Here is a 21,853-nt window from a genome sequence, read left to right on the forward strand (position 1 = left end):
TACTTATATTCTTTATACTTACTTTGTTATTGTTTACATTTATATTATCTATTACATATTATAATAAATTTAGCTTTAAAGTTTATACAATGTGTTTGTTGATATGTAATTAAATTGTCCGCAATATCCTTTTATACTTGGATTGAGCTGTATGTATTCAGCTCAGCGTGTGTGTCTCTCTACTCTAGGGATTTGTCTGCTGACCGGTGTCGGGGGATTATATAGAAACCATACGATCACACCTTTTGTTAACATTCAGATAACATTGCACTCATATAAATATATCTAAATAATAATATGTTTTATTATAACTAAAATATTCATTTAAATATTCAATTTATCAAAAGTTTTCATCATACCTCGGATTTGGAATCCAGAAGTATAATTTGTTATGAGCTAACAATGCTTAATACTACTATAATTGTTTGTGTGTCTTGATCGATGGAGTTTATAATTATGCTATTTGACATTAACATACCTGATATAAATCCTACCTTATATGTAGGCCCGTAATGTCAACACATGTTAATTGCTCTGACAGATACGGTTTTAAGTACATGGGGCATACAATTTTCACAAAATAAAGGCCAGATGATACTATTTTGGAACACCCCTCGTAGCACGTCAGGTATACCTTTACTTCCTCATTCTTTATTTCATACCACAGGTAACTACGTACTGTAGGTTATATAGATATCCTGGATGGGAAGATGAGTTGTTTATTGGACTGTTGTACTTGATCGAAGTGTGATGATTTAAAATTCTCTCGGATAAGAGTGAGTATTGACAGAACTTGTCAAGTCAGGTTAAGTAATCGTTAATTAAAGTCGGTTTGTTATATAACCGACTAACTATAGCAATTAAAAGTGTAGCATTTAATGTATAAATATATATATTTGAAATATTTATAGACATATCAATTAAATTTCTTTATTTCCTTATATCACAATTAATGTTATGTAACTAATTAAAATGTTAATATTACTAATATTAAATGTGACTACATAACAAATAGTGAGATATTATTTGAACCATAGATTACAGATAAAGGGAGATAACTCAGACTATGATTGATTGGCAGAGCTTCACGTTTCATAACAATACAAGTGGATATATTAGAATCAATAGTGCAGTATTATTGAGAACAAATGAACATTATTTATCGAAACACAAATTACAATTAATACTCAACTAAAGGAATGTAATTTCAAATGTTGATGGTCGGCATATGTTTCACATGCACTATGAAAAAAACAGGAAATAAAGGACAATGTACAACGTTACACCGATATCTTGGATATTTTGATCTAACGTTAAATCAATATTTACCCATTTTATCATATCAATGTATCTATTATGAACAAGTAAAATGTAACCTATACGTATGGCTCGTAATGATTCAAAGGGGCATATTTATCAGTCAACGTAATAACGGTGTGCTTAACATGGATGTGTTTTGGAATAGGTTAACAATGACCATGTAATGTGATCTTAATATGGGTTATGGGTTATACATTTATATGAAATCTGAGGTGACCAATTATAGATATTAATATTATAACCGGGTTTGGATATGATTGATCAGGTTATATCGAGTTATTGGGTCTTCAATTCACAAAAGCTTTATACAATGAAAGGGTAGTCATGACAACCGTTGCTTTTATGCTATATGTATGTGTAGACTGGTTCCCTTCCCTTCCCTTAGTTCTCTACTCTCCGCCAGGCTGCGCTCCGCTCACTAGGGACCGGTAGCGGTTAACCATGATGATTTTTTTGATTGGTCAATCTACATATCCGGTTCGCTGGTATCACTTTTTTTAGACGTGGGAAATCCCTTTACGCACGAAGCGACGGATCTTAACGTAAAGTATAAATAATTTATTTGAACGATATATAAACAAAATTAAATAAGATCTTAAGTTTTGAAATCATTTCGTGCTAACAGAGTTTAGTGTGTTCATAGGAACGACGTTAATGACGTTATTTTCTCTTAACGGAAGTAGCCGTCTCCATGATGACATATCATGCGCAGAAATGATGCGCACTACTCTGGAGTAGGAATTCTCACTCAAGATGGCTACTCGCTACCGGTCCTCAGTGAAGCGTACGCAAGGGAGGTAACTGAGGCGGGAACCAGTCTATATGTATGTGATGTTTTAAGACATAGACTATTGTATTTGTCATCTTTTAAAACCCATAATTAACAAAATCCTGTATGTTTAAAGAAGGTCTAGAGATAAATATTTTCAAAAAATGAATATTTATACAATTTTCTTACAATTGTCAGCTATGCAGATTGGAATTGTAATAGTGAAATATACATCTCAATGCTTATAAACGAGGGGTTTTAAACTTAAGATGCTTTATGAAAGTGTTTTGTTATGGCCATAGTTTCTATGGTAACGGCTATTCAAACATCTGTTGTGTCATTTAAAGTAATCAATATGATCACGTTTCAACAAAATTGATCTCTGCACTAAGGTACTATTTGCCGTTTTACAAATCCTGGAAACAGTGGTCTAGTTATGCATGGTACTAAGTAAGTAACCATCAAGAAGATTCTTTTTCACATAACTCACTCATAGTTATTGTAAAAATATATAGATTCCATGGCGTCGACAAAGAATCATCTTATAGTGGCTGCGATAGACTTCGGTACCACTTACTCAGGATATGCATTTTCAACTCGTGATAACTACAAAAGAGATCCTCTAAAGGTTAGTTCGAGCATGTGGAACTCTGGGTCCGGAGGTCTGATATCCCTGAAAACATCCACATGCGTCTTGTTCAAACCCAATGGCCAATTTGACTCATTTGGATATGTAGCGGAGAACAGATATGCTGAACTGGCATTGGACGAAATACATCAAGGCTGGCGGTACTTCCGACGCTTCAAAATGTCATTGTACGAGAACAAGGTACGCATCAAAGTGTTATTTTGATTTTAACAACATTGAAAAAAAGACTAATGACAATAAGCATGTCCTATAGGAAAAGGGTCAATTTATTTCCCGTAAGCTTAATACCAGCAAGAAGGAGGTAAATGACAGGTAGGATGATATAAATAGAATTGTACTTTTAAAAATAGGAAATGTACCGAGCCCTTGACTGAGATGTCACACACTTTTTATTTCATTTTATTGAAATAGTATTCCGTTTTATCGCACATTTTAATGTAAGCAGATGTCAGATATAAAGTCATATCGCTAACATGGCAACGCCATTTGTAATTTTGTGTGATTGGGTTTTAATGTCAACATGTAAACAACAAGGGTTATAAAAATCATACCACGAAAAACCTCGACACAATGTACATAAAATCATTGTTTGATTATTATATTATACTTAATGTTAAACTTTGGATTTTGGGTTTTTTTTGTACAGTTTCTAAACCGATGTTTTCAACTAGAAGATGACCAAGGTGCCAAAATGCCAGCTATGACAGTATTTTCGTCCTCCATTAAGTATCTAAAGGACCATATGATGGAGACGTGTAGAAACCAGGTACATAATATTGAAGACTCCGACATTCTCTGGGTTCTTACTGTCCCTGCGATATGGTCGGATGCCTCTAAACAATTCATGAGAGAAGCAGCTGTTAAGGTAAATATATTGCCTCCTCTTCTAATTCATATTTCTCAGGTGCTAATAGTTTATTCCTCAACCTTTAAAATATCATCAATGGTCTCAAAGATAATTTTGTATCATAAACTTTGATTTGAAACTTCAACTAATATCATTTATAGCTGTTTTATTATTAATCTTGGGTTCAATCAAATACAAACCGGCCGATAAATAAAAACTACATTTCTGAATAGATGAGTAATAGTTTTTGGTTATCAATAGAGTAAGACATATACCGAAATTTTACGAATTAACGTTCTTTACATGTAGAAGCATGACATTGTACACGCTACATGTATCAATGACCACCAACATACGATACTTGATGTTTATGTAAGTTAAAGTTATTTACTATTCATGGTGGTATTAAAGTAAAACTCTCTTAGACAAGTGCGAGTATCGGAACAGTCGATCAAAGTAGTTTCCCTTCTGCCATCACTGGTAATGAGGATAGGAAATATCAAACCATTATAAAGCTTTGTTTATATAGTGTATTATTACACAGTTATCACAACATTTTGGTGGTTTTGATTTATGCACATTGATATTGTTTGAATATTTGAAACTGATTGCTTCCAGCGTCAGATTTGACTTCGTGTTAGAGAGACTTTAGACATTAACATACATTAGAAGATTTGTTCGTTTTACATTGTCACGAAAAAAAAAATCATCAACAGACACGTTATACTGTATCCGTACAACGATAGCGTTAATCTAAATTAATTACAGTGTATCATGCAGCACATACATTTTAAAAGGTCTAGGTCAAAAAGCTGAATGTCTAAAAGGTATAATACAACGTATGGATGATTGTTAAAACCGTATGCTCAAAATTAAGATCAATCAACAGCTGTGAAATGGATTATTTTTAAGTAAAGGTTTTATCTACTTCATGGCAACTATCTATACTTTATGCATACAAAAATAACTAAGATTTAAGCACAACTCATTACTTACGTTTTAAGTAATAATTATTTATATTTCTAGTTATTATTATATACAGTACTATTTGATAGTTGTCATAGCATTTTGTTTAAAGAAAATGCTCTAATTTATCTTTTCAGGCTGGCATTGAGAGCTGCCGTTTGAGAATTGCACTGGAACCCGAGGCTGCCTCATTATACTGCAAACATCTTCCAATGGAAAAAGGAGAAACAGGGATATCTTCATTCTCTGCTGGATCTAAATATCTCGTTCTGGATGCAGGAGGTAGGATGATTATGTTTCCAAACTCTAATAGGCAGTAGTGACAATGTAGATGCACGAATGTTTTCAATGTAAATTTATATCCGCAATCATCAGTTAGAGCACATGAAATCAGAAACGGGTGTCCACTTCGTCTCATATTTAAGTTTTTTCTATTTATGGCGCGTAGCTAGCTCCAACGTAGCTTATAGCATGACCCCTAGTTTTGAAAATCACTTTGTGAACAGGATATCTCAAGTTATATACCATTAACAGCAATGAAATTTGGCAGAGAATTGTAGTTATAGATAAGGACAGAACTGATAAAATTTGGCGACAAACAGACATAAACTGTATTTTGGGTGAATTAAAATATATTTAATTCCTTCTTTGTTTATAGTAATATTTAAATGAGAACCACAATGCATTATGGGAAATTAAATGGCCGACGGTACCACTTCATACTAAAGAAATATAATTTAAGAAAAAATTAAGGAAATTAAGAGATATTCATTACTTTTTCTATTCTTAAATATGTTACTCAAAATGTCATGACATCATAATTACCTGTGTTGGATAATCTACATGTATATTCCTTGGACAGTGGCACAAGTCAGGTACCCTAGTTTCATCTAGATGATGTTTATAGGCCTATATGTGTGTGTTAATGTGTTGTATGATTGTTTTAATGTAGTATAATATATATAAATGATAAGAATTTTAGAGTTTGAAATTTGGACTAATATATAATTATCTACATATATCTTTCAAGTACGGGGTATGTTACACTGTGTAGGTCAAGCACATGTGTTTTTCATATTTACAATAGTATATGTACGTGCATGTAAAGTCTAGTGGAAACCAACTTCTGTTAGGGTCATTGTATAACTACTAATTACCTAGCCATGTTATTAATTATGATACATGGTAAGTTCTAATGAGTAACCATGTTTCCCTATGTAATACAGCAACTACGGTGGTATGAACTGTTCCAGGTATTGGCTTTCATACCCAAATATTGACATATGTTATCCTGATGTACTGCTATATTAACTCGCCAATAATCTCTGTACAGAGTCGATTCCTAAAACTCCAATAAACGTATCGTACCATTCACTGAATCTGCGTTGGAGTTCTACATCTACATTTCCTCAACATACATTTATACAAGATTATAAACATCATATTAATACCAACATTGATAACAAATACCAGTGGTCATTTGAATTGTCCTAATCAATTATTAGTGTAAACAGTGCATATAAGTGATAATCAAGAATATTAGTCAAAACCATTCATTGGACCATCGTACTACGAGGCCATTGGCCTCTTGTTTCTATTTTTTTTCTCCTTTTTTTTCTTTTTTTGTTGTGTTTTTATTTTATTAGCGATGACTTAATCAAAATAAAAACGATTTTCATAAAGGACTATACAATGTATTTGGTTTATAGACTTTAGGACCCAAGAATCGGTCATATTCCCAAACCTTTTATTTAGTGATGTAATCTTTGAATTTCAAATACCGAGTATTTTGTCAATATTCACATTATTTGAGGCAGGAGATTGAATTTATCTATGTCAAAGTGCGCATGTTGACAAACTTTATATATCTTATAAACATATATCATGTTATCATGATAGCATTCATTGATGTCATAGGATATCTAACCAAAACTGAAATTAAGACAGCATACATGTTTTCACAGGTGGCACCATAGATATCACAGTACACCAAGTACAGGGAGATGGATCTCTAAAGGAGATACATAAAGCCAACGGTGGTGATTGGGGAGGTACGAAAGTGGATATCGCCTACCAGACCTTGCTGACCCGTATCATCGGCGATAAAGGATTTGGCAAATTTTGTAGAGAGAATAAAGCAGATATGATCGAGCTGTTCAGGGATTTCGAAATCAAGAAACGCACCGTTAACCCAAAGCCTGACGTTGGTGAAAAGCTTACGTTCAAAATTCCAACAGCTATGAACGAATGTTGCCGTGCGAAAAACAAAGGGAAAGACATGAAGAAGATGATCAAATCTAATACAAATTACAAGGAACATTTTTCCATAACAGGTGATAAACTCAGGGTTGCTGGATCTATAGCGAAGGATCTCTTCAAAGACCCAGTAAGGCACATCATTGATCACATGAAAACGATCATGAGGGATACTGCGTCTATTGGAACCATTGCCATTATACTTGTCGGAGGTTTTTCGGAATCTCTTGTTCTTCAATCTGAAGTCCGCAAGGCCTTCCCTGCTTTTAGAATGAGTGTTCCACCAGAGACAGGTTTGGCAGTACTCAAGGGAGCAGTCATCTTCGGGCACGAACCGAAAATCGTTACCTCAAGAATTTGTAAATACACCTATGGCATGAGTTCGACGTGCAGATTTCAAGAGGGCGTCCATGATCCTTCCAAGTTGTTCACAACATCCTTCGGGGAATGTATGTGTAGAGACATTTACGACATACACGTTTGCCGAGGGGAAAGTTTGGATATTGGTAAACTAATTCCAGCGAAGATCTTACACGTTTGCGAGTCTAACCAAACATCTATACTGATGCAAATTTTCGCTTCTACACAGGAACATCCTATGTACGTCACAGATCCTAGCTGTTGTAAGATTGGGGAACTCCATATCAATATGACCGATACATCGAGAGGGTTAGATAGGGGAGTTAATGTTCAGATGAGATTTGGTAACACGGAGCTTGAGGTAGAAGCTACGGATATATTTACAGGTGAAAGTATCAACGCAACATTTGACTTTTTGAAGTGATTTGATGTTCTCCTAAAAATCAAGTTTGATTTTTTACTCACAGCATCAGAATACATTTATTTATTGGATTTCCCCATTATAAATCGACATGGATATTCATCTTTGAGAAACCCCAGTAATTCTTAATAGGTAAACAAAAACAATATAATTAAAGAAACAAAAATAACTAATATTCTATTATGGTACATTCCAGAGGGAACTGTTCTCCTATAGTGTTGTCTGGCGAGGTATATTCCCCGAGTCGAAGATAATAAATAATACTGGATTCTGATTGGCTACGCACCTGGGTGTTATTTTCCCTATTGATGAGCGCTAAATTGAACATGAATCCATTGTGACGTCACTATCGCATGACGTCATTATAACTTTCCGCTTCGATGTCAAGATTGGCGACAGGCTACGGTTTATGAGGAAGAAAACGAATGTTGTTTTTTCTACAGAAGACAGTTCACTAGTTTGATATTGATCTACTTTCAATCTCCATGAAACTGAATCTATTTTTTATGACAATTGATATGTTGTACCTTGAACATGTACGTATAATGTAACAACATGGTAAGGAAATGAAGATAACGTTGCGAGGCGTCCTTTGCAGTGCTTCTGTTACGATGAAATAAAGAGGGGTCATGAACATGTGAGGGTGATTTACTCGGAAATACTATCAGGTAGTAGTGCCCTCTCCACAAGGCCATAATAGATTAATATGTTGACGATAAATAACCCTCTAATGTGGAAATTCAATTACAATGAAGAAACAATTTATAATGCGGTTACAACAAATAGGTAAAAAATAATTTGCTTTTCTATACATGATCATTGGAACAATATGCACTATGGAATTAATTGCCATGAAATAGATATGATTATGTAATGCAAACATGTGAAAAGTGATCATGCCATGAAATCCGTCATGAAATTATGTTGTATTTTTCATGGTTTTCCATATAAGTGTTCAAATAACAGTTTCGAGATGCTTCTCATAGCTCTTATATCCTGTTAAAAAGTGGCACTTTTTTATGTCACGATAATTTTGATTTCATGTCCAGATTTTTTGTTTCAATTTTTTACAGCTATTAGCTGGCATATTTTTTTTATCATTGCCAAGATAGATGCATCAAGCACTCTTTATCATTCATTTAACATATGGTAAACTGTAGTGCTGCAAAGTATTGTTAATACGTAGTATCATATTATCATATTTCTGCTCACCTGCATGTGCAATAAAAGTGCAATATAACCATTTGATAAAGATCCGAATCAAAACAAGGCATGTGAAATTAAAAAATAAGTATATAAGTAATACGTTTCAGGTTATTTTTCAATTTTATTAAAAAGAATAATAGACGATTGTGCTTTTGAATTTGTCATCGACTTTCTCCTTCAAAATAATATGACGCGAGCAGAAGTATATATTATAAGACTCTTTCATATGTAGATATGAAGGATAGGGAAATTCTACCCGAGGGTCACAAAATGTTTTAAAACCCGAGGCTTGCCGAGGGTTTTACAACATTTTGTGATCCCGAGGGTAGACTATCCGTATCCTTCATATCCATTTATAAAAGAGTATTTTTCTTTCATACCTAGACGTGTTATTGCAATTTTACAACTACAATATCCTGCCATTTTGAAATATATTCGAAGAAATCTACGACTGAAAGTCAATTTTCCATACATGAAAAATTACATGATATATTAAACACTTAAATCGGTGGTTTGCATCTTTTATAGTAAAACCAGTCAAGTTTGTGAAAAATATGCGAAAATTTTACCGGGGGAATAGAAATTTTGTTGACGTCGTGACGTCACATTAGGCTTTATTGCATGGGTAGCCATGCAATACAGTCTCAGGCGACATGAGTGTATTGCCTTAGAACTGCCAGTATTACACCCGTAGGTATGAAAGAACACTATTTATTTTATGACTGGTGTTTTTGCATTATTTTGATTGGCCGATACGTTTCTCAGAAGTATGAATCTTATTATTACTAGTATTAAGTAGTAATTAGCTGCGATATCAACCCCGAAATCGGCGGCGAAATGCACGCGAGGTTACTGGACTCAGTCCAGATAACTCTCGCGAGTCCAGTACCATGTGTCAAAAATAGATCGAGGGAAACTCCCTTTAGATGTGACGTCAAAATCACTTATGACGTCGATTCGTACCCAAATATAGCGTAACAAAGTTTCCTAATTCAATGACCTCGGGATAATCTATTGTGACGTCATTATTATAGTCGGCAACATATATGGCGGAAGGCAGCAAGTTTATTGCGATCAATGGTGATCAACTGTGAACTTCAATCTATGGAAAACGTTCAAGAATGCCAGATAGGAGGGTGCACACACCACCCTACACATACACACACAAACCTCCGAACCAATAATTTTCTGAACCCTTATGACCACTGATTACAAATCAAAATGTTAACATTGCATAAGTTGGAATTAACTTCCGGTTATGACGTCATCATGATGACGCCATCTCGAATTTCATCAGTAATTGAAAAATAAAGTCATAACATTGAATTTTTTTAACCAAAGTAGACAGACGGTATCAAAATGACCACAATAGAACAACAAATACATATCAGGACCACATAATCCAGTATATGTAGTGATTTCTACGTAGAAAATAAAAAAATATATTTTAAGCTCAAAAATGATTTTTTTTTTAGAAATTTTTCATATATGGCTTGACGCAGCAAAAAGATTTCCCAACAGCAAACTATTATTTGTAATCAGGTATTTGACCTCTTATCAATCAGTAAAAACAACAACAACAACAAAACTATGTTAACTTTGTATAATTTATTATTCGAGTTGGCCGTCATCTCGAATTTCATTGAACGGTGACAAATAGTCATAGCATGCACATTTTTCAACCGAAGTAGACAAATGAGGTATCAAAATGACCGCAATTGAATAAAAAAATGCATATCAGGACCAAACAATCCTATATGTGTAGTGATTTGTACGCACGATATGAAAAAATAATATTTAAAGCTCAAAAAATTGCTATTTTTTAGCAATTTTATTTAATATTTGGCTTGACGCAGCAAAAATGTTCAATTATTTGCAATCAGTTATTTGACCTCTTATCAATCATTAAAACAATGAAATATATAGAGATGCATAAGAGAATTATTATTATACCACGATTAGGTTTACAAATATCACCGGGTGTGTATACATATGCTATTTTTCGAACTCCAAACCGCTGATACTACAGTTTCCTGGTGTATTATAATGTCCTTAAATAGAACATTGACTATTGACGATTTATAAGTATTAAAAAATGAATGTAAAGTTCTCATAATATCTAGGTGGGGCGACAAGTCACTGTTTTCTAACTTCAAAATTTCCTAACATAATCCATTTTCTCGTTGAAATTTTGTTGACTAACAGCGTCTAACAATAATTATTACAACAAAACACCTACTGATAACGTGACAGAGGTAACCTAAGCTGACCCGCTGTTTCCGTTAATATCATTAACAGTTTCCAAAGCATTTGTATCTTTGAAAATGAACACATTCATTGTTTATTGTTGCATAGCATACGTAAAATGTCAGATGGTTACTACAGTGTCACATATTCCTTTCACTGGTTCTCAGTAATAACCATTTTCATTGTGCGTGCTTTCTCGTCGAAAGCCAGAGCGTCGTCTTAGATGTCGATGAGCTGTGACACTACATTACCAGTGTTGTTCTAGTCTGTCATCTTTCATGACCTATCCATGGTTAGAGTTCATATCAAGAACAACAGGTTCAGGGATGTGGGATCTCCTTCAGATTCTAAAATATCGTATATGCTATTTCAGACCTCTCCGGCATAATGGAAATTACACCAGATCCAGATTCTTCGAATGGTGGAATGGGTTATCCTTAGCACATAGCTCCATAATAAGTATGAAGCATCATTCATAAACCTTGTGGAAAGTCGTACGGCCATAGATGGCACAGGTAATACCCTCGAGGTCTTTAATGAGGTCATAAATGTTAAATATTTTTCATTGGTCTTACTTTTTCCCACTCCCTTGAAGGTGTTGGTTGTGTCAGTTCTGGTGTATGCGTGGAAACGCAAAAATGTTCTCTACAATGATTTGCATACTTGGCAAAGAGAGGAACTTCACTGCAGACGTTCATTTATGACCCGAAAGAATTCCCCTGTGTCATCTATGGTCACTGAGAATTGTTCACAAGAATGAGGAATTGTGTTTCATACGAATTAAGGAGGACCAACTCAACCCTTCGCAGAATGTGGATCTGGTGTCATCATGCTGGGGAAGTCTGGAATATCCTATACGATATGTGAATCATTAGGTTGGAAACAGAAAGAGTTCCCTGAACCCGATGTTCGTGATGTTAACTCTGGCCATTGACGGTTGACAAGTTAGAACCACGATGGTAAACCGGTAATGTAATGTCACATCAGCTCATTAGCTCATCGACATCGAAGACGACACGATGATAATGATTATCATTCAGAACTAGTGAAAGAAATATGTAGCAATGTAGTAACCATCTGACATTTCCTTACGTTTTGAACATGAAAGTGCATAAAGTTAACAATGGATGCGCTCATTCTAAAAGACACAAAACGTTTCGGAAAGTGTCATGGTATTAGCGGAAACACAGGCTTACCTCATTTTTAATTTGATACCTTTTAATTTCGAACATGAAAATGGACTATGTTCAGAATTTTGAAGTCCCACTTAGATATTTAGCCAACTTAAAATTCAAATTTATAAAGATATAAAACGTCAATAGCCCATGTTATATTCAGAAAATTCTAAGACATGGGAAACTTTATTGTCTGCGGTTTGGAGAAAATAACAATCATATAACCTGTATACGCACCCGGTGAGTTTTGTAAACCAAATGATTGTATAATTCTCTTTTGCATCTCTATATATTTTTGTTATTGTTGTTTTTACTGATTGACAACAGGTCAAATAACTGTTTATGAATAATAGATTGTTGTTAAAAATCTTTTTTTTTTCATTTTCTGCGTACAAATCACTACATATATAGGATTGTGTGGTCCTGATATGTATTTGTTGTTTGATTGTGGTCATTTTGATACCTCATTTGTCTACTTCGGTTGAAAAATGTCCATGTTATGACTATTTTTCACTTTTCAGTAAACATGGCGGCCATCTTGATGACGTCATAACCAGAAGTTCATCCCAACTTATGCAATGTTAACATTTTGATTTGTGATCAGTAGGTCATAAGAGTTCAGAAAAATATCGGTGGACAGGTTTGGTTCGGGGGGGGGATGCATGTGGGACACTCCTAGCCCGTTGCCTTACACGGGCAGTTGATTCAGCAATAAAATATTCCTGTTCTACCAGTCTATAACATTACCAAGAAGCATTTGGATATTTACCATATTGTACATGTAATGGATAAACTACTTTTGTAAAAGGAACATTTGCAAATAATATCCTGTTTATTGTAGTAAAGTCTTTTGATGTTCTGTGATTGTCATATAATAAAACAGTTATCGACCTATTTTCAGGTTGATACGGTGAGTTATCAATCCTCGAAGATGTTGTATTCAGTTACTCGAGTTGATAACTCATCCTATCCACCTGAAATTTGATATTTGTATGATATCAACATGGACCTTTGCTGAGGTCCATATGGTGTTATATTGCCCGTGTAGAATACATAAAGACCAAGGACATAGCCCGAGGTCCTTATTTTAAATTCTACAAGGATTATTTAAAACCTTATAAACCGAAACAAAGTCCTTACTTTTTATATCAGATATGATAAATATTTTTTTTTTTTTTGCTTCGTGCTAAGTTATATAGAAATGTATGTAGAATAGCTCAACTACATCTTCCCGAAGAAATCGACGTCGGAGAATCATGTCGTCATAATCGCAATAACGATTTGGGAGAGACGTCACAATAGGGAATATTGATATATATTTTTGGGTTGTATTTTTAAAAAAAATGTTCCATTCAAATGAAGTACTCATTTCCAATTAATAATGCAAGATTACAAAATTGTCTTCGAAGTTATTGTCTTCCTGTATTGGTGAAGATTGAGGAGGTTATTTTTGTTTTTAGTTACTGTGGTAACATTGACAATAACCTGTTGATTTTTTTTAGTTACTGTGGTAACATTGACAATAACCTATTGGTTTTTTTAGTTACTGTGGTAACATTGACAATAACCTATTGGTTTTTTAGTTACTGTGGTAACATTGACAATAACTTATTGGTTGTGTTAGTTACTATGGTAACATTGACAATAACCTATTGGTGTTTTTAGTTCCGGTGGTAACATTGAGACAATAACATAAACCTTTAAGTATAAATGATGGACCCTGCAATTATGTAGGGCTGAAAAAGTATTTTCCTACGACTATTGTGTCATTCGTTCCCTTATATGCGGAGGGAGATAATACATCAATGGTGTATTAGTTTCACGGGGATACATGTATATCAAGGAACCTTCTAGGTTAGAGAGAGAAATAACAAAATGACATGTTAGATTACATTACTAATTGAACATCAAGTATTAAATATGTTATTTGTTGTTTTATTTATATTTCTGTGTTTACATTGTCAATTTTGCTAGTCAATTAAAACAGCATTGTTTCCAATATATTCTTATAACTAATTGGTAACTATACTGATGCTTAGAGTATAACGTTCAAGGTAAACCCCCCAAACCCTCCCAGTTTGGTTTACATGTGTTGTTGCATAACTTGGCCCAAGTTCGAGTCAGCTTCCTGTCCTTCCATTCTCTTATTTGAGCTCGATACTATGTACCCAACCAGTTAGATGACTCCAAAGAATTTGGTACTTCTTGTTCCGTTGCTGTTATGGCCAAGACACTCGCAGACCGATTCTGGTCTTTAGCGATGCTGTCTGATGGACCACATACGTTCTTCGCTCCATCACAGCAGTCTGTACAATTCTTGCGTTTGCACGACCTCGGACGGCGAGACAACCCATCTGCATTTTCATGTAAGCTGCCCTTCCAGTGTTGGATATCAAAGTCAGTCGTATCGATAATGGACAACCATCTCGCCAGAAGTCCCTCAGCATCCCAGAAATTATTGAGCCATATTAATGACGCATGGTCTGTCCTGATAAGAAAGTGCCTACTAAAAAGGTAATGTCGGAACGCTTTCAGAAAAGTCACAACAGCCAACAACTCTCGATGTGTCGTACAAAAATTTCGCTAAGACTTTGTCAACGTCTGACTAGCATACGCTATTACTTTCTCATCCTCATTCTGGATTTAGAAAAGGACTGACCCGATACCAGTCATAATGGCATCAGTATCAAGAATGAACGACTCTTCCGACACAGGATATGACAACACTGGTGAGGAAATGAGCAACTGTTTCGGGTGTTTGAACGCAACCTTACATTACTCCGTCCAACAAAATGTTTTGTTCTTTTCAGTAAGTTGTATTAAAGGACAGGCTACCGTAGCAAAAGAGGGAATAAATTTTCGGTAGTAGCCAGGCCAAAAAATGATCTCACATCAGCGACACACAAGGGCTCAGGCCAATCACTTACAGCTTGGATTTTTCCAGGGTCACAACTGATACCCTGTTCTGAGACCACGTGACCCAAGTATGAAACTGATGTTTGAAACAGTGAACATTTTTTTTGGTTTTAACCTCAAGTTGGCTTCACGAAAACATTGAAACACTTCCTTTAGGTTGTCAAAAGCGGAGGAAAAGTTGTACCAAATACAATGATGTCGTCGAGGTAACAGAGGCACTTCGACCATTGATGACTTCCCCAAAACATTAGTATTAAACGTGAAAAATTGGCAGGTGCATTGCATAAGCCAAATGGCGTTACTTTAAATTAAAATATGCCTTTATGGGTAGCGAACGCCGTTTTTTGACTGTCTTCGGAAATCATCGCGCATTTCCAGTACCCACTTGCCAGGTCCAACGTGGAGAACCATCAAGCCCCGGATAATGCATCTAAGGCGTCATCGATGCGAGGCAGAGGGTATACGCCTTTGCGGGTCACGGAGTTAACTTCCTATAAGTAATGCAGAACCGTACAGTTCCATCTTTCTTTTTAACTTACACTACCGGCGACGCCCATGGACTATGGCTAGGCTCTACGACCCCATCCTTAAGCATTTTATCTAACTCTACATCAACAACTTGTTTTTGATCTGGTGCTAACCTTCTAGGTGGTTGTTTTATAAGTTTAGCCTGTCCAGTATCCATGATATGTTTAACTACTTGAGTTTGACCTAACTTCCTGTTAGGACCCCGAAATATGTCACTATACTCCGTCAATAAATCATTGACCTTTTGTTTCTCATCTAAAGTAAGTTCTTCTGAGATATCCCTAAACATCGGCTGTAAGCGGGTAGGGAGTTCAGAACCACAGGGAGACTCTACTTCTGGTTCTTTTACATAATCTACTTCCTGTATGCTAGCAATAAGAGAACCCTTCCTCAACCTAACTTCCTTATCCCCTGTATTAAGTATGGACAATGCACATCGTCCCTTACTTAGGCACCCGTAAGTACAACAATATACAGACTCTGCTACAGGAGCAAAAACTTTGTCAGTTTTACCCCTTGCGTTGTCAGGAATGCTGAAGTTCACCAAATGTTTACAAATCGTTTAAATCGGAAAACTGTTTCCATCTTTTTGATTTCAGATTTATTTAGATTTATACCGCTTTACAGTTGATTTGCCTTTTAAAACTTTCAGGCGCGTAGCTACCCCGATACTCCCGTGCATCCTCATAATTTCCATGTTCATTTTAGAATACATACTGATTATTTTATACAAAAAATTATAAGAAGCAAAATTTCTCTTTGCTTGTATCCATCCTGTTGCTAAAAATAACTCCCATGAGTATATATACTTATCAATAGATCTATTGATGTACAATGAATTTCATTAAACGTTAGCGTTACCGCATATTACATTCTAATGTCGGAAATTCAAATGTACATTTATTAAAAATGTAAGTAATTATTTATATATAAAAATTAAAAAAAAAAAAAAAAAAAAAAACACGAATCCCATGGTTATGCGGAGGTCGATGTATTGCATATGAACTTGGATTTTCCTTTTTAGAAACATCAACTTAATATTGAGTTCATCAGGTTAAGTGTCCTGTTAGTAACAAGCGCCTCAAATAATCCTATTGACATTTTTTCAGAGAAAATTCTATCTAATATAAAAAATAAAGGACTTTGATTCAGTTAATTTGCATATGGTGTTATACTGCCCCTTAGAATATAAAATAATGACCTCCGATTATGTATACTACCTTGGTCATAATTTAAATTAATCAGGGTGGTGTAAACCACAAACAAATATTGACCTCAACATTTGTTTAACTTGTTGATTATTTCCTCTGCTACAAAAATTTGTTTAACCATGGTGTAATGTACTATTCCGTAATAACGCAAAGTTTCGCATAATAACGCGGGAGTTTTCGCGTCATAGTTTGCGTAATAACGCAAAGGTTACGCGTAATAACTGACTTTCGCGTAATAACGCGATAGTTTTCACGTAATTACGCCAATGTTTTGCGTAACAACGCCAAAGTTTCGCGTAATAACGCCAATGTTTTTTCGTATTGGCACCAAAAATGAGCACTATCGGCTTTCGTAAGTTATAACTCTCCGTGTGATTACAGCCGGTCTGAACGTTGATATCTTATTTTTTATTTTTATTTCTAAGAACTCTAAAATTATAACGTACCTACGAATTATCTCGAATAAATAAATTAAAGGACTTTGATTCGGTTAATATGCATATGCATATTACCAATTGGTCAAGGTGTTCCTTCTCCTGAAATGCCTTCAGTTTTTTCTATGACATACTAGTAGTCCATGAGTAAATATAACGATATCTATAGAGATATGCAAGATGTATACGTCGATTCTGGGATACAAGGATTTTTTTCTGGAAGGATATAGAAAACATTGATTTGGTCATGTGACTGCGAAAAAAATAGGGCAAAGAATACCAATGTCCCGAGGAAAAGGGTATTATCGGTAATTCTTGCCCGATAATGGACCTAAACTAAGATAAAACTGTTCTGTTTGTGTATCTTACTTGCTACTGATTTTTGGAAAAATAAATACTCAGGTCAGTTATGAAATATTTGTAAGCGAAACGTTTCGTCAGATACGGTTGATTCCAACTGCTAGACGACACCTCCATTTGATGCCGTAACTTACATGTCGTTTCCTCGTGTAGTGTCTAAATTCATTTTTCATGCACATTTATATTATATATAATACAATCTTTTTTGATAATTAATGCTAAATGTTCTGTCATAATATGTATTTGTTTTTCAAATGTTCCCTAAATAAAGTCAATTTGTAATGGAAGTCACATGACCGAAACTGACTGTCCGTTGTTTTTTGTACGAATGATCACATACATTGCCTTCACTCCGTTGTAAGCACCCGAGGACGTTTATTTGTGAGAAATATCCCGTCCGTTGTTCAGAGCTACGATATATGACGACACTGTATATATACGTAGCGATCAAGGACTTAGAACACTGCAAGAGTGTTTAAAGATGGAGAACAAGCGGGGCCTGGAAGAAGATATCCACGATATCACAATGGGTAGTATCACTGTCGGTATATCCATTTCTGGAATATGCTATAGTAAAACTGACGGCATTTCAGGAGAACACAACTGTCAATTACAGGCCTGTAAAGACTACATTTGAAGATTACATAGACAGCGATGCCCAACTTCGAAGTCAGCTACAAGGCATCGTTAATAGTATTTCATTTTTTATGTACATGCACATCTGAGGAAATTTAAAGTTTCAGAAAATAAACTACTGTATTAATATACTATAACATACATAGGTGATAACATAGATCATCACGCATGCATGTTTTATTATGTTAATATAGAAGTTTATTTTCCGCAACTTTAAATTTCCCTCCTCGTCGTCGCCATTTCTCATAAGATACAGGTAGCCTCAACTCTCGATTGATTACTATAGTTAGATAAATTATTGGTTCATTCCAGTCTAGCCAACCTTCTAAGTGAACATCATTCCAGTCTGGCCAACTTTCCTGTTTTCACACCTTGGTTAGGCCTTGTCACACGCCTGAGCGACCACCAGGTAAGTTCCAGGTAAAAAGTGGTCACTTACTCGTAGATTTGGTAAGTTTTAAATCTGCAGTTCACACTTCTGCTATGGCCAATGACCAGATACAGGTGATAATGGAAGAGGGGGCCATTATGTTTTTTAATGCTGGATACAAATATTCCATAAAAACCAAAAAAGGCAAATCAAGTGTATTAGGAGGTGTGTGAGAAGAGATTTAATCTGTACAGCAATGTTGACAACATTCGATAATATTCCTGTTGGAAATTATGGACAAATTCATAAACCATCAGCCTGACACTATTGGCCTTGCTGCTGAAGCATTTGTGGTAAACTTGAAAACTAAATGCAGAGATGAAATAAACACCAGTGCCGTCGCTGTATGTGAGGAACTTGTCTATTGCGAAATAGAGAATTTGTCGTAGACGTCAAGACTTTGATTGAGAAGATTCAAGTTTTCGACAGCGTTAAATAAAGTTTTTGCAATAATAGAATGAAAACCATTATATAAAACTACCAGCTTTGCAACAGGAGATAGATCTTCATGTTAAAGTAATGGTTTTTTCCCCATTACACCCAATGTGTTTGGAGAAAAAAACAATCAATTTGAATTTTAATGTGTAAGTAATCTAATTTCATTTCTGTGGTCATATTTGATTTTAGAACTTTATGGTTTTAGAATAATGTTTGTATTAATTAAATGGCTTAAAAGCATATACATATGCTAGTTATAACATATATTATAAACCTAATTTCATTTCTGTGATCAACTTTGGTTAGAATTTTATAGTTTTTTATATGAGAATGATAATTTGAAGTCTTATCTCAACTGTAAAATTAAATATATTCTTACACTAATATTTCATGTTAAATTTGCATGTCTGTGGTCATATTTTTGTTTAGAATTTTATTGTTGGTTTATATAATAACATATTCTTAATTAAAACTATGATTATTACAATCTATTTATGAAATACTTTTTGAAAATGGGTTATATGCTATAAACTCTATGGACTAATATACATATTTATTAAACTATGATGATATGAGAGGGTTTTTTTTCTGATGTCTATCTGTGCAATTTCTGTGCTGGCACGTTGTTGTGATAGAAGATTAACTCTTGCGTTGTTTTAGTAAAACAACCAATATTCCACTGATGGGAACTGGACTATAATTGCTTTTCCAATGTTCTCTTTACCAACCTCATTTCCTTTGTTATAAAAATAGGTGGACAAAAGGAGAAGGTACAACATTCCCGACCTGCTGTTTATTTTGTCAAGAATAAGACCACTTATAATTAGCTGTAGATTTTTTATGAAATAGAACCACTTTAATCCTAGTAAGAAACCTTTAAGGAATAAAGATGAATGTTTATATGATACTGGCACTCTTGCATAAATGCGTCAGAGATTCCTACATTTTCTTTTGTAAGGTGGTAACTGTACAATGTACATGTGCTGGAAATTATTTGTTTATTCTAAAGAAATTTTCCACGTTAAATATACTCACTATAAGGTATCAATTTACAGGCTTATATATCAATTTTGCACGCTTAAATATCAATTTACAAGCTTATACATCAATTTTACACGCTTTAATATAAATTTTGCACGCTTACATATAAATTTTACACTCTTATGACAATTTTGCACGCTTATATATCAATTTTACACGCTTATATATCACGTCTTTAGTGAAGTTAAACAGAACTCATTCTCAGGCGGAAATATCCAACAGTTAATGAACAAAATGGTGTGGAGGAAAAATATGTTTCGAATCTGTTGTATCTAAAATACACATTTCTCGCATATTTTGTCGTCAAATTATACAATTCTTTCAATTCTTTAATTTTCCTTAAGTTTACAACTTATTGGAGTTGTGCAAAATACGCACATATACATATATATACAATCACATAGTAATTAGTACGATATCATAGACAAGTTACAATTGTACTAATACATTTAAAATCAAAAATAGTGTGTGATTTATATAAAGGCTACATAACTTACAGGTTTTAAGTATACAACACTTAAAATAAACTATACTGGAAAATAATTGGAGGCGGTAATCGTATTTTGAATCAAGGCCACAAATATAAATTTTGAGCTCACTTATATCTTCTTCGCAGACATAAATTAATTGTATCAACTTGGTACAAGTAACGGATGTTACGGCCAATAAAAAGATAAGTTTTTTAAAATATTACCATTTTCTAAAATCATGAAAAAGTTTAATACCAATATTAAAAATAATAGATTGAAATTCGTCTTCCCACAATCGTTAAATTTTGCAACCTGGGGCACAATCTTTTGTTCTCTAGCAGTAATCGTGGTAAATCGTGCCGGATTATCTGATGGCCCCAATTATGAACAGAACAGAGAGACGAAATTTAGAATAAAACAATTCCGATATTTTAGGATTGGTTATATATTTTTGTGTCCCAATAATATTTTCACAATGAAATATCCTTATTTGTTCGCAAAAATCTTTGTCCTCGAAGATAAAAATGATAGTATTCTTCTTAAGCAAACTTATCTGGCTCGAAGCAAGATAAAAAATACATGAAATTTCGATAAAATATAGTGTTACAAACAATTAAAAAAAATTAAAATCATGTAAAATTGTTAAAAAAGGAAATTAAAATACAAAGAAAATAATCAGGATTAAGGTGAGAAATAACGGTATTTATACAATTAGTGAAAATAAAGTGACAAAAAGTAATTTTGTACTAAGTTGAACAAGCATTTAACCAAGTATTAATATTTGAAAACATATGAACACTATTTTATTTCTATATACACAAAAAATGAACAAACATACAACTTATGACATTTTCCTGAGATCTGAACACAAAAATTGGCAGAAATATAAAAAAAATTGATAAAAGCGAACATCAGCTCTATCATAGTCATATCTACTTCTTTTGCCTAAATAGGCTAGAACTCATTGTATGAGTACGAGAAAATTGCACAAACAATTAAATCAATCAACAGTAATTGTTGAATAACAATAAACAAACAAAATTTACATTTACATAGACGAGGGGGTACAAAAAAAAATCCCTACTGTTATAGTACATAAACAAAGTATTCTGACTACACAAAATGAGCAACCTTTGATTATCTTCTGACCATTTGGACAGTCTAATTGGTATA

General features: G+C 34.2%; 1 protein-coding gene across 4 annotated transcripts in view; it reads left to right on the plus strand.

Moving 5' to 3' along the window:
* The first annotated feature begins 629 nt into the window (after positions 1–629).
* The window catches only part of LOC138327964 (heat shock 70 kDa protein 12B-like), a 238,390-nt gene continuing 217,166 nt past the window's right edge, over positions 630–21,853 (plus strand). The window contains exons 1-6 of one of the 4 annotated variants that reach the window (XM_069274490.1): positions 649–776; positions 2,004–2,144; positions 2,605–2,918; positions 3,385–3,603; positions 4,689–4,833; positions 6,516–7,886. In XM_069274490.1, coding sequence (XP_069130591.1) covers positions 2,610–2,918; positions 3,385–3,603; positions 4,689–4,833; positions 6,516–7,591 — 1,749 coding nt within the window. In that variant the 5' untranslated portion in view covers positions 649–776; positions 2,004–2,144; positions 2,605–2,609 and the 3' untranslated portion in view covers positions 7,592–7,886. Of the gene's footprint in view, positions 777–2,003; positions 2,145–2,585; positions 2,919–3,384; positions 3,604–4,688; positions 4,834–6,515; positions 7,887–21,853 lie in introns of those variants that run through there. The other 3 variants (XR_011209144.1, XM_069274489.1, XM_069274491.1) reach the window with 3 other exon arrangements.

The sequence above is a fragment of the Argopecten irradians genome, chromosome 7 (genome assembly GCF_041381155.1).
Source record: "Argopecten irradians isolate NY chromosome 7, Ai_NY, whole genome shotgun sequence".
NCBI lineage: Eukaryota > Metazoa > Mollusca > Bivalvia > Pectinida > Pectinidae > Argopecten > Argopecten irradians.